At 33.8% G+C, this 14,792-nt stretch overlaps 1 protein-coding gene across 2 annotated transcripts in view; it reads right to left on the bottom strand.

The window, feature by feature from the left end:
- The window catches only part of astn1 (astrotactin 1), a 205,213-nt gene that overhangs the window by 111,712 nt on the left and 78,709 nt on the right, over positions 1-14,792 (bottom strand). For both annotated transcript variants that reach the window (XM_052618992.1, XM_052618999.1), the window contains exons 8-10: positions 7,984-8,068; positions 6,016-6,090; positions 1,274-1,411 (exon numbers count right to left, since the gene is read on the bottom strand). In XM_052618992.1, coding sequence (XP_052474952.1) covers positions 1,274-1,411; positions 6,016-6,090; positions 7,984-8,068 — 298 coding nt within the window. The remainder of the gene's footprint in view (positions 1-1,273; positions 1,412-6,015; positions 6,091-7,983; positions 8,069-14,792) is intronic.

Here is a 14,792-nt window from a genome sequence, read left to right as displayed (position 1 = left end):
CTTTAAATGTATCCACATAATGGCTTTAGTAAAAGACACTGAAAACACAGAAGCTATTTATAAGTCTGGAACCATAGACACGTTGCTGTACTTTTCCGTAATTATCTAGTCAACTTAAAGACACCCAAGATATCCAAGATAAGTAATCTTTAATTTGTCAAGCTCAGTTGCCTTTGAGGATTTTCCATAGTGTTAAGAATTTCTTTTTCTGGTCTTTTTTTTTTTTTTTTTTTTTTTTTTTAAAGTTTAGTCAAACTTTATCTATAGTGAAGCGTTTTCTATCACGTGCATGTAATGCCTGTCAGAAACCTACATTTTATAATTATCTTTGACAGTTCCTTGTGAAATATGGCATTAATGAATAATAAAAAAAGGAAAATGCATAAGGTTCAACTTTAATTAAAGCATTGATTTTGGTCAATTGCATCCAAAAAGGAACCCTTTGCTAGGCTCTGCCCACCTTGGTTACTGTTACTCTCTCAAATAAGCTTTAAGGCACATCCCATATAAAAAAGAAAAAACAGTGCAGTTTTAAAATAGGTTAAAAAAATGTAATTAATATTGTGACAATGCAGTTTTTCTTTAAATACATTGTCAAATTGCACAGTGAAAACGATTCCTAATGTTTATACAACATAAATATACAGTATGTATAAAATGTATATATGTGGTAGCAACAGAATTAACTCTTCAGCCCTATTTTGACCTGAAGCAAATGCAGGTGTTGTTATGATGTTATGCTTGTTCAATTAGGAATGGAAGCTAACAGATCCACAGCATGCCCTTCTTAAGATTTATTTAAAGATCTGGGAAAATTATAAACTTCTATAAAATGCAGTTTAAAACCTTCACCCTGGACATTCAAAATATTTACATAAATAAATAAATAAATAAATAAATAAATAAATAAATAAATACATGTAAAAAAAATTATATATATATATATATATATATATATATATATATATATATATATATATATATAAGCATGCAAGTTAAAATGGTGGTTGGCAACAGTTGGGTACATACAGGTAACATTTTTTTAAACCAGAACTTTGTGAGGGATCCATTATCATACATTAATCTGACGACTGGAAGGCTGCTAAAGGATTGGTCCAAACGGTTTTAAAATAAGTCCTAGTTTTTTTTTTGTTTTTTTTTGTTTTTTGCCTTTTCAGGCAGACTATCCACTAATGCATCTCAGTATGTCATGGTGTTCAGCTATTCTTCTTTGAAACATGCTTGAAACAAGATTGAAAATGTCATCTCCTACCTGACATCCACTGCGTCCTCCATGACAGTCATATCTGTCTTGCACTTAGCAGAGGGGTTGATGGCCAGCTCAGCTGGAGGAATGACAAAGCTTTTGCTAAGTGGCAGCCACATGCCTTCTCCAAGAGTGTATGTGAATCTGCAACACAAAAATGCAAACTGAATATTTGAGGAACAAAATAAAAATAAATGTTCCATCATTCAGTCTGCTACACTGTGAGACAAGAAAATTGGCATTTGGTTGACAGTAGTTGTACAATTTAATTTTTTTTTTTTTTTAAATGTCCATGAGTGAAACTGAAATGCTGGGAAGGAATATAACAACAGTGATGTCTTGGGTAACAACAAATGACACATTTTCACATTTAAAAAGAGACATGTTAGTGTTCATAATCGCTGAGGGATTTCTGACCAGAAAAACAATTCCATATATCCTCGTGAGAGACTCCCACATGTATGTAAATACTTTTATGCATTTGGTTTATTGTATCCGCCTCTGCACAGTTAAGCAAGGATTTAACAAATAATGTATTTTCTTACTGATCCATCTGAAGGTTCAAACTGATTAAAAAAAAATAGAAAAAGCTTTTTCACTTCTGCTCTTCTCTTCTGCAAAATCAAATATAACTGCATTTTCTGTTTGACCCTCACTCTGGAACAGTAGCACATTTTAAAACTGGAGTCATACTGGAATGCTTATCTGACCTTGAAAACTCCCCCCACCCCCTGGTTTTAGACGTCCAGGCAGATAAGATCAACTTGTGGGTGGATGTCCATAGAGGACTACAAAAACAAAGCAAATGAGCGTTGTAAAATAATGCCTAGAACAGAAGGTCCAAAGAGTTTGTAGGAGTAATCGAAAACTGGCAGATCTACAAGCTAGCTCTGTTTAACTGCACTTAATTTCAGTTAGTGTCATAACACTCAATCAATAAATGCAGTCCTGTCCAGTACTGACTTGTATAAAAATGGACGTTTGGACAAAGGAACCATAGAACAGACAACACTTTAAATACTAAACTAAATGAGGGTAATAGACAAGACACACCTGAATCAAATGAACACAATCAAACAAGGGAGAAACTGGGACCCTGTTTACACGCACATGGTTATTTTTAAAAACTAAGACATTTCCCTTCGTTTGCGCCCTTCGTTTACACGCAAATGGAGAATGTGCCTCTGAAACCAATTCTGAACCGATTCTGATTGACTTACGTGGGCTTGAGCTTCTCGTTACACCGCCACCAACAGGTTTGGCTTGCTCTTGATGGCATATATACATGGGTATGTCTAAATTAACACTTTTCGGAAAACTGACATGTGCGCACAATGTTATTTTTGAAACCAGAGAGGTTGAAATGTCCGTTTATGAAAATAGCCACCCACGTGTAAACATAGCCTGGGTGACATGAAACACATATGGAGCAAAACACACAGACAGACAATCTATAGTCCTGACAAAATGAGTATGAGCAAAACATTTTTTTGTTTTGTTTTGTTTTTGTTTTTTATGTGAAAAATAGCCAGGATGCACTTGATGCAGTCACTCACTGATCTATTCATTCATTTACTTTTTCCCCAGTAACTCAACTATCATTTTATTCCTACATCCATGCATTTCAAAAGGGCAGCATGCATATGAGCTAAACAATCACCTCAGTAATTCTATTTGCATAAGATGCATTATGCAAACAAAATACCATCTGATTACATTATTGGAAGCATTTTTATTTTTACAGCATGTGAAGATGTGATTTAAACCTACACTGTAAAAATAAAATGCCATTTTATCATTAGTCTCACACAGCCAACAAAATCAGTGAATCGTGTTGAATCTACATTAAAACGCTTGCTAGACTGTCAATATTCATCCAAATGTTGTCCAAACTAGGCTAACTGAGGCAAACTGTTTTATAATTAACAATGTTGCTTTTTGGTAAGGGTTTATGAGGACCCTGTATGTATTATGGCATGAATAAATTATGCAGTTAATGTTATAGGAATATTGTTTTACTGTTTCCTGACATTATTAATGCTGTTGTTGTTATGCACACATTCATTCAAAAGTTTAGGATCAATAAGATTTGGTATGCTTTTGAAATAAGTAATTAATGCTCACCAAGGCTGCATTTATTAAAAAAATAAAAATAAATAACCCTCAACTATAACCTTCAGATTACCCTTCTCTTGTGTACTATAAATGGAACTCTCCATCTGCTGCTGTTTAATACAGTGCAATGAATTTATTTTCTTGATTACAGTTAAGTCTATTAAACTTGCATCTTTTCCTGTGTGTTTGAATAAATAAACCACTACCAACGTCCTAATTTATTTATTTTCTTAAAGTAGTTTCAAATGCAGGTTCTTCAGTTAGAGTTGTGCTCTCACTGTGCTCTCAATTTTATCAATATTAAAATATGTAGAGAAATTATACTATGTTCATCTCTAAATTAGAACATCTAGAATAAAAAATATATTATGCATATTAAAATAAATATGTTATTTTTCAGGAAAGATGGCATATTTTCATATAAAGAGGAACTTCTCTTCAAATTAATTCCTATTAACACACATGTTACATGAGATGTATTAAATACCCCATGTACTAGTGGATAACATTTAACATTAACATTTAGTCATTTAGCAGACGCTTTTATCCAAAGCGACTTACAAATGAGGATTATTAGTATTAATATTAGTATTCGAAGAACAAAACAAAACACTCACACACAAACAAGCGCAAAACACTCACAGGATAGACAAGCAACTTTGAACAGTTGCATTAATGACAACAAGAGCATTGTGACTTCTAAGAAAAACGCAATAGCAAATATGGGTTTAATGCATACATTTTGCACTACTAGAAAATGCAAATGCAATTGCGTCTGAATTCTGACCACAATATGCTGTAATACACAGTAAGCTTGTTTTTCAGTTGCGCTTATCAGTCTGGACTTCTCTACATGAATCTCATTACACCTAGGTAGTGTGTGCCTCATCAGCTGTAACCACAAGCTCATTTATGTCAATATATCATCCATCATCAGCTACCGTTTACATTAAATCCAATTAAACCTGGATCATTTCATGTGCACACAGCGTTTTTTTTTTTTTTTTTTTAGTAAAATATGCTGTTAATGGTAAACTGATCTGTTAAAGTAATAGATTACTGTCAAATTTTGGACGCAGAAATTTCAGTGCAATCAATACTCACGTTTCATAATTTCCTTGAAAGCTCAAAAAATATATCTGAACACCACAAATTTGCTGAAACCTAACCCAAGCGTTTTTTAATATGCAGATTCAAGAAAAAGGGGGAGTGACATGAAGTATTGCATATCTGAATATTGTTGCCTGATAGTGTGAAATGGCTTCAGTTGAGTTTTGCAGAAAATGTTTGTAAATGGATTATCTAACAAAATGCTGAGGCAGGGATAAAACTCCCTCCTCACATGTGGAAGTTCAAAGGAAAAAAAAACATCTATCAAAAAAGTAAGGGTACCTTTTAAAATATCTCAGCACACTGACTCAATAACAAACAAAGATGGAACCTCAGAACAGGATGGAAAGAAATAACTATGAAAAGCAGTTCTCAACATATTGATGTGGGTACCATAGTTTGCACTGGATGTTTACAGACATAGTAACGCATGATTAAAATCTAAACGGTTCTTAATTTCTATTTTTGAATTGTCTGCAGACTGGAAAGCAAATCAGATTAGAGAGTGTAAAAAAAAAAAAAAAAAAAAATCTCCAAATTAAAAAACACAGACGGTTAACATCTCTCCAACATCTCTCCATCTCTCACTATTGAACTTTATAGTTGCACTTTTAAAAATCAGTCGCATTATTTCTGATATTGAAAGCTATATATATATATATATATATATATATATATATATATATGTTCCAATGAAATGTATTTGTTTGGTGGCCCAAAGCCAAGGGATATGAGATTTTACACCTTTTGAGGTTATAACACAGATTCCAATTACAAGATGCCCTCCCGTGTTGTTTTCAAATGAGAAAGAGACTGGTTCTTAAGATTTGTCATATAAATAGCTTATGATTTTTGCAGATGAATTAGATTTGAACAATCAAAGGGCTTCAGAATGTCATGGATGAGATCTATGAATAATTCAGAACATGAAGATTATGCATGGCAACTGAAGGTAACCATATGTTGCTACAATTGGATTAGCACTGCTAAATATTCCAAAACATACACCTCACAGATTGAAACATAAAGCAGTGCACTGATTAGTCTTGAGTCTCCAGTTACACTCAGAGGTAAACATCATCTAAATCCCCGCCTTTGTACATGGATGATTTTTTTTTTATTCACGAAGAATCACATTCAGTGGGCATGTATTAAAAGTAATTACAGCATTTTTCTATTTTCATGGTTTTTCTGAACTCTGAATAGAGCTCTTTGAAGTTGAATAAAGACATGTGAGCTTAGCCAAAATGACAAAATAAGTGTACTCTATTTCACAAGCTACTCTGTCTCAACAGAAACCTATTACATTCTTGTCAGCACCTTTTTTTATTTTTTTTTTCAAAGCATATTTTCTGTAGTCATATAAAAAAGAATGTTCTATTTATTTAGTAACTGGTCCCATTTTATGTATATATTTTTCATCGCACTACTTCTAATATTCCTAATATTTTCAATATGTTTACTCCCCATTTTAAACCTGGTCATAAGCTTTATTGTACAAATAAAGTGATAATTTTTCTTACCTAAAAATGCGATCAGATGGCTGCTCTCCCATCACCAAGTCAAAACCACGTTGGAAAATTGTGTAGGGCCATGGGCTGCAAAACAGAAAGGGCAAAAAAACAAAAAAACAAAAACAAAATATATATATATATATATATATATATATATATATATATATATATATATATATATATATATATATAATAATAATGAACACCTTACAAACTGTACGTCACACTATAGACTCTTCATTCATTGTTAAACAGCCCCAGTCTTCACTAAAGCCATGTGACCTTTGAGATGACTTTATGATGAAAACATAACCATCTTATAAAAGGGAGTTCCTTTGTGAACTCGCATCAGACCAATTATGTCCCCAATATGAATATCACAGAAACTCCTCCAGCAGATGTTGTTTGTAAAAACTGTGACCCGACAGTAGCATCTCTGTTCGTCAGTGTCATACAGACGTGAGCGTGACTTCAAGTGTGTGTTTATCCAAAGCTCTATGTGAACTGATGGAGATTCAGGGAGGCAGCTGTGGGGACAGAGTCTGTCACTGCAGTATAAGAGAAAATACAAGAAGCTGATGCCTCTCTAAATAAGTACTAACAGCAAAAGAGCAGTCACAGCCTGGTTAGACCACTTCACACCACAGATCCCCTACTGCTGTTTATCCATCAACATCTGTCCTGCAGAATTCACAATCCACCAAAAGAGAACCCAAAGCAGGAGCATTCTGAGAATCTATTACACAGAAAGGTTAAAATATATATTTTTTTAAATTTCAGTTTTTACTACAACATCTACATTTTTTGTCAGTATTACACAGCAAATCATGGGGTCAGTTATATAGCCACTATGTAAGACAACCTTAAATAAATGCTACTTCTGCAATTTATTCAACATGATGTTTGATAGTATAATTCACTTTGACACGGTAAAGCATAAGTTATTATTTTGGGGGTGAAATATTCCCTTAATATACTGTGTAAAATAGGGAATAAGTAGCTATATATGAACATTTGCAGGAAAGTGTTTAGGAAAGATCTTGGCACCTTGAAACTTTAAAAAGCAATGGACTTTCTTTCTCCACCACTAAGTGTTAGAGTCAATTAAAAACTGTTCACACCTTCACAGTAAGCACATTCAGCACTATTCCACTCCCTTAAGGCAATCTTCCTGATTGTTATAATTTGATTTCTAATTATCGGATCCATCTCGCCAACTATCATCACTTCTATCTCTCTCCTAAATTAAAATGCCAAGGATTTCCTCACCTCCAATTCTTAATCAAACTGCTCCAGAGCGACAGCCTCAAACCCAGATGAGCATGTGAAAATCTCCTCAGGGAAGGTCTAATTAACTTCAAACATCTTAAATACAAGTTTTTCCGGTATTAGGGACTCCTAACATTTAAGTGTTTTGACTATATCTAGACACCCTTTTATTTTGTGCCATTCTCTAGTAGTATTTGTGCTTCAACTATCGGTTGACTTAAGAAGCAGCAGCTTAGTTAAGTGCACTGACAACTTTACCTCAGATTAAAGATACCATCTGTTCAGATGCAGTTAAAATTATATTAAATCTTCCGCTAAAATATGAAGGTAACAACACAAGTTTTGAAACTAAAAGAATTTCAGCAGAATTTCAAAATAGTTATTTCTCTTTGATCATTTTAGCAGCAGCACTTGGATACGAGGCATGCAAGACACATACTTTCTTAAGCATGTAACGCAATATACTGAAATGTAAATCACTGTCACGCAAATCTAAAATGACCCAGAGCTTCGCTGTGCTAATCTCTTTTCCAATTCCAGAGTAAAAGCATCATGCAAAAAAGCTAATTAATTCAAACAAGCCAATTTTATTTCCCTACAGTGCATAACACCTGGCTGGCTATCGGCACTGGAGACATTTTTACTACAGATAAGAAGCATGGCCAACTTCAAGGTGACAGATCCATGTTTGTATGGTATGGTACTCACCCCTGATTTGGGCCCCATTCATTGCGAATACATAGATGCTTATGAACAGGGTCCTTCATGTAGCCATCGAAACAGAGACATTCTCCTGCAAGCAGACAAAGTACATCATCACTGATAATAAGAGAAAAGCATTATTAGTATCATACAGCTGTGCTGAGCAGTGATTGACATGTGTCCCTGCAGGAAATCAGTTAGGATGGCACCAGCTTTCTGCCAAAACACTATTGTTACTATGTAAAATCATCATACATTACTTAAGGACTACCTTCAAATGCTGCAAATAACTTTTCAAAAAAAAGAAAAGAAAAAAAAGATGTGTCTAACTGTGCTGTTTTTAATTAGTTTTTCTTATACGTAAAAGTGCTAGATGGGAGTCTCACTTTTTTCCAGCAACTTGCTGACTCCTTGTCAGTTAAAGAACTGAAGAAAGACGTTTATTTAACTTAAAAAAATGTGACTAGAGACACTTCGGATTTTTCTCCATTCTATTGTGATCAATCTAGTTTTAATCCACCATCTAGTTTTTAAATGTAGAGAAATACCTTTTAAGAAGCTTTCAGAATAGTTCTTATTTTCATTTTTATGACAATTGTGGCTAATATTCTCTCTATAATAATTTAGTTTTATTTAAACAACAGTTACGGAAGCAGTCACTTTTCTTTTTTCCTCAAAAAAAAAAATAAAAAATAAAAAATGCAGTTACCATTGTCATTTTTGGTGAAGGGATTTTATTGAATAACATCCCTAGAAAGTAAATAATAAAATCTATTTTGCATTTTGTTTCATTTTTGAGAACATTCACAACCCCAGATGTTTTATTAATAATTGATCATACTACATTATACTGTGTCCAGACCTATTTCAAGGTCATTTAAATGCAGGAACTAATGTTTCCTGAACTACTGACTTGTTTACTTTTAGTCCATTTTCACCAGTTTAACCCATTCAGACTAATGTGTGAAGCAGCTGTGAACATGACATACTGATTTTACCCATCTATGGAGTTGCATGACTTCTCCTGTACTTTGCAATTACCTCCTTACATTGTCACCAAACCCCGATCTGTAGTCTAATCATCTCTCTGTATAACAGATATTCATTCACCCCCTTCAGGGTCAAGTGAAAATGACCTCATTGTCATGTTTATGTTAATGTGGTGATTCTCCAGATGTGCAGTGCTATAAATGGGTGCTGTTGTGTGTGTGTGTTGAAGCATATATGCAGGCACAGCAGATTCCCGTGTCAGCCCTCTTCAGTACTTATCCTTGTCAGGCCAAACCACAGGCATGTTGGTCATTATTTGGGTTCATAGGGCTGATGAAGCTGCACCCTTCGCAGGACGCATGTGAGCAGACTGATGCAAATACAAAGGGGCACAGGAAAAACTGCGCTGACCAACATGGTAACAATTGTGTTATGTGTGGGGGGAAAATATATAGAAAAGGCTAAGGCCTGTGCATTCTGTGCACAGCAGCAGTCATCAACACACTTGGACAACGTCAGTGATTGTGTTGACTTCTCATGTCATACACCCAGAGCTCTGCTAATGCAGTATAGGTTACCTTAAATTCTGCATTATGCAGAATAATATTGGATGTGCAAAACCGATGCTCTGACAAACAAGAGAAAATTGTATTCTTGGGCAACTGTGTGGTGTAAAAGATGCAAACTGGAGAGAAAGCCAACTATATACTACATTCATCATTTATAATATACAGTTGCTGTTGCTGTATTAGCAGTCAACTTTTGTCTTTTCAAACTTTTGCTAAATATATATTTTACAGTACTTTTTTTCAGCAAGGTAGCATTGAATTAGTCAAAAGTAACTGTAAATACATTTACAAAATTAGATCCAATATATTTATATTTCTTAAAATGCTGTTATTTTGAACTTTCTATTCATCACAGAAACCAGTTTCCACAAAATACTAAGCAGCACTGTTATTTACATGATAATAGTAAGAAATAAGCATATTAGAATGATTTCTGATGGATCATGTGACACTGAAGACTGAAGTAGTATCTGCTGAAGAATTAGCTTTGACATTGCAGGAATACGTGTCATTGCACATTTAAAATATATTAAAATAGAAAAAAAAAAAAAAAGTTGAGTGCAAAAAGTCCCTTGTCAGTCATAAACACTTTATTTGATCTATTACTGATCATTAGCACATTTTGGCAGGCCAAGAACAAGGTCTAGCACTGCTATTATTTGCATAGTTAACTGTTTTAGCTTTGCCGAGGTAATTTGTAAAACAGAAATTAAACTTGTACCGTAGGTAATAATAACATTTTGATAAATTCAAATGAGATGCAGGAAGCCTTTATGACTCTGGGTGGTAAATGAAAATTTTGCCAGGGAACATGTACCCAGTGGCTTTGTGATTGAGTGATCATTGAGGATATCCAGCAGGTGCTCAACCATTAGTTTAAGCATAAGAAATACATACCTTGTTAATTTATCTCTTCACAGAATATATGCAGAAGGAATTTTTATTTTTCCTTAACTGCGAGTAAGGTATAGAAAGGTCAAAACATATACTTTATCATTTATAGCCTACTATTGATTAAGCACTGTGCATTTCTTGGGGGGTATTCTCTTGGGTATAGTTGCAAATGTTGCTAATTAAGAACCCAATAAAAAGTGAAAACACTAAATAAATAAATAAAATAAAATAAAATCAATTTAAGCCATTAAAATTTTATGTGGACGTACTCCAATGTTCAAACATTTATTTCCTGGGGTGTGACATGGCAGAAAAAGATTTGCAGTATTAACAAGCATAAAATAAGTCAAAGCTCGTCAAACAATAACATGCCAAAATCACTTAATAACTTGAAATTGTACGAAGGTGCAAAATAAGTGTCTTGCAGTGTGACATGCTGTACTCCATCTGAACTGTACAAATCTTTCTAATTGTATTACAGTTAATTAATGTGCATGCTGATTCCAAAACCTCAAATGATGATATATATATATATATATATATATATATATATATATATATATATATATATATATATATATATATATATATATATGTATATATATTTTACCAGAATTAATCATTTCAACACATTTTTACCAGTCAATTTAACATCAACCTATCATGAGATAAAGGTGAACAAGGTGCAGTAGGGATGTGCGGGTCGTCTCATAACCCGCGGGTCGGGTCGCGGCAAGTTACGAAATTGGCACTTAATTTGTGGGGTAGCGTGTTGGGGCGGGTTACTAAAAACAAAATTTTTCAAAATCCATTTATGTTGCGTGGAATTTAGTGGTGGAAATGTTTATTCTTTCACAAGATTCTTTGATTTTCACCAAAATGATTCGTTCACTGATTTGTTCAGTGAGCATTTCTTCATATCACACAAATACACCACAGCAGGTGGCACAAAAAAAAAGTGTCTTGTGTTATGTCTTAAGTCAACCAACGTATTTACTTGTGACAAAAACTGATTTGGCTTTATTAAAGTGTGTGTATGATTTACATTTCAGCATGTAACAACCAAAACTAATTATTTCAACAACTTTGTCCAATTTATCGAATACTAACTGACCTATTATGTGAAAAGGCAAACAAGGTATAATATGTTGGATTTTAGTGCTGACTTCTCCAGTTTATATATTTGTGTGTGTGTGTGCTCTTATTTTTGTGACATATCAGGACACAACTCTGTATAATGAAATGGGAATGACACATGTATTACAAGGAGAGGGTGACTTATGAGGACATAACCCATGTCCCCATTTTTCAAAACGCTTATAAATCATAGAGAATTTGTTTTTTTTTTTTTTTTTTTTTTTTTTGAGAAAGTAAAAAATGCACAAAGTTTCCTGTGAGGGTTAGGGTTAGTGTAGGGATATAGAATATATAGTTTGTACAGTATAAAAACCATTACATCTATGGGATGTCCCCACTTTTCACAAAAAACAAACGTTGTGTGTGTGTGTGTGTGTGTGTGTGTGTGTGTGTGTAAAAAAATCACTACTCTTGGATTTAGACAGAGAAAGTGACTATGTAGAATTACTTATTAATGAAGTTTTTAAGTCCCAAATAATTCATCTCTTTCCGTGACCACTGAGAGTGTATGTAGGGTATCTATTATTCAGTCAAATTAATGAAATGAAAGTGCAAGGATCAGGTAGCCCGAGACACAACATTGCGTGTTCTTGTTTAATAAATGTCCACTAAAGTCTGATGGAAATGAGGGAAGTGAAAAGGGTCTCCCAGAGGCTTGTTATCAGTCTGATTCTCATCTCGGCTTTTACACATCCTCTGCGCCTCTGATACACAATCTTTTTTAAAGTGCACACAGCTCCAGTTATTGTCACTCCCCATCCTAGCTTTCATCAGTATCTCCCTCTCCTGTTTTATTGAGACAGTCTTACAGTTTTCCGTGAATATCCTCCAACCACGTAGTCTATCCCCCCATCCCCCACACACCGACAGCACAATGCAATTATTGAACCGTGGCAGAACCAAGGTCTCATCCTTTTAGATTTCATTTGGAGGAAAGCAAGGCGAGTTCCCAACGGTCCAACTTTGATTCATTTAGTGTTGGAAGATTCACTTTTCAAAGGCCAGTAGAGCTTCTCTTTTGAATTATGGATGCAAACAGGAGGAACTTGTCGACAAATGATAACAATGTTGGACTGATTCCTGCTGCAGATTACTGGGAAAATAGCTATAATGTGAATTTATTGCTATTCATTTTGATGTTACTGTGTGTCTGTTGACTATGTTTTGCCTGACTGAAACAACTATAAAAATGGAAAAGATCAATATCAGCTAACAATTTTGCAGTCTTTTGTGGTAAAATGCAGATTCATGATGCATACAGAAAACAATTCTGCCCACTGCCTGAGATTATTCAGCAATATTCTAATAAATTTCATAGGTATAGTGTGTACTGACATTTAAAAAATAATAAGGTTAAACAGAACAAAAAGCAATTGGAAAATGGTGTTAATTAAGCTAAGGACCTCCAAATATGACGACAAGGCCTTCCTATATTGCAAAGGCTGCTATCTGTTTTATATTATCATTGAACTACAACTATAATTAAAGATATAATTAAAATGTCTGGAAAATACTTACTTTGCATTTATTTGATGCATGTATTGATTTTTCTACCTAATAGGTTAATACTGTATGTACTGCATAAATATGGTGATAGGAGGAAAACTGCCCACATACTGTATTAGAGTAAATCCATGACATTAGCTTTATATAGTGAAATGTAACAGCTAAATACATTTGAAATTATTCGAAAGTCAAGACAAAGTGAAACCTGACAATTTTGCATTCAAACTGCTAAAATCTTATATGGTATAAGTTCATCTGGAGTGTTAACATACAACTGAACTAGGGCTGTAGCTATTGAATATTTTAATCGAGTATTCTACCAAAAATTCCATCGATAAATCGAGTAATCGGATAAAATGTGTTTTTGCTTAATTAAAGTGCAATATTAATTATGAAAGAGAAAATAAGACTCCTGGGTCTCTTAAAATGAACAACTAAGTTTCCCTTTTTAGAATTTGTTTTATTTTATTTTATAAATGCATAGAATGCAATGCATACATCAAAAATAAACATTTAATTATTTTATACCTAAAAAAAAAAAATGTTTGATTTATATATATATATATATATATATATATATATATATATATATATATATATATATATATATATATATATATATATATATATATATATATTTTTTTTTTTTTTTTTTTTTTTTTTTTTTTTTTTTTTGAAGTAGGCTATGCACATTCTGCTGAACAATAGTCTTTAACCGGACTTAATTTTGATGGGTTGACCGACTTACCTTTGCATTTCTGTGTATGTGATATGATGCTAGTTTTACTCAAATAAAACGGTCAAATGCTCATGAAGTGACTCTCAGAACAGTTCTGGAGATGTTGTTCATGTGTTCACGTCCTTATTTAGTGAGACAGCAGACGCTGAAATCACCGCGAGCATCACGCGCACTTCAGTGTGTTTGATAAAGGAAGACGCGCTTCTGCTCCATTCATTAACAGTGACACGCAGAACATGCAGGATTCATATTTAAATAGACTGTAAATTCCGTTTTTATGACTGGATTATATATATTTATATTTTTGATATATCTTGTAATGGACACATGCCACGACGTTCTCTTTACGTTTGCCTGCGTCCTCAAATCAAAACACTGCTGACTCCGTGCATTATGTGATTTTGGACACAGCGCTTGTGTCTCCTGCCGCTTTGTGGGTGACGCAAACGCTTTGTGTCACATTAAAAAAATCATTGCGAAAGAACCTGACGTGAGATTTAAAATAAATTAAAAGAGGCTTCGAGGCAGAGAAATTTGCCTCGATCATTTTTTGTAATCGAGTTAACTCGAGGAATCGTTTCAGCCCTAAACTCAACATTTTTGAATAAATGTCATCTAGAATATTAATGCATCCCTGGCTCAGAATATCCTGAAGTTAAGGCATTCCATTTAATCTGTGCTTTGCCTAATTTACGTCCCAACAAAGGAAGAAAAAAAATTCTAATCCAGGTCACTCAAGCTGTATAAGCCCAAGTTTTACATTACAAAGATTCATTGCCAAGAATTATTGTCCTCACAGCTCTTGCTCAATTAAGCTTTCATTACTTAATACTGTTCACTCAAGAGAGACACCTTCAGAGAAATCTGCAAATGAACAGACAGATGAATCAGAGCTAAGCCTTTCTCTCTTGTCCCTTCTGCTCTTTAAAGGAAGCTGTATTACAACTGCAGTTTGGTGAACACATTGATTTTACACAGTG

Source organism: Carassius gibelio, chromosome A2 (genome assembly GCF_023724105.1).
Source record: "Carassius gibelio isolate Cgi1373 ecotype wild population from Czech Republic chromosome A2, carGib1.2-hapl.c, whole genome shotgun sequence".
Lineage (NCBI taxonomy): Eukaryota > Metazoa > Chordata > Actinopteri > Cypriniformes > Cyprinidae > Carassius > Carassius gibelio.
The sequence above is the reverse complement of the archived record's forward strand: the minus strand, read 5'-3'. Positions and strand labels throughout refer to the sequence as shown.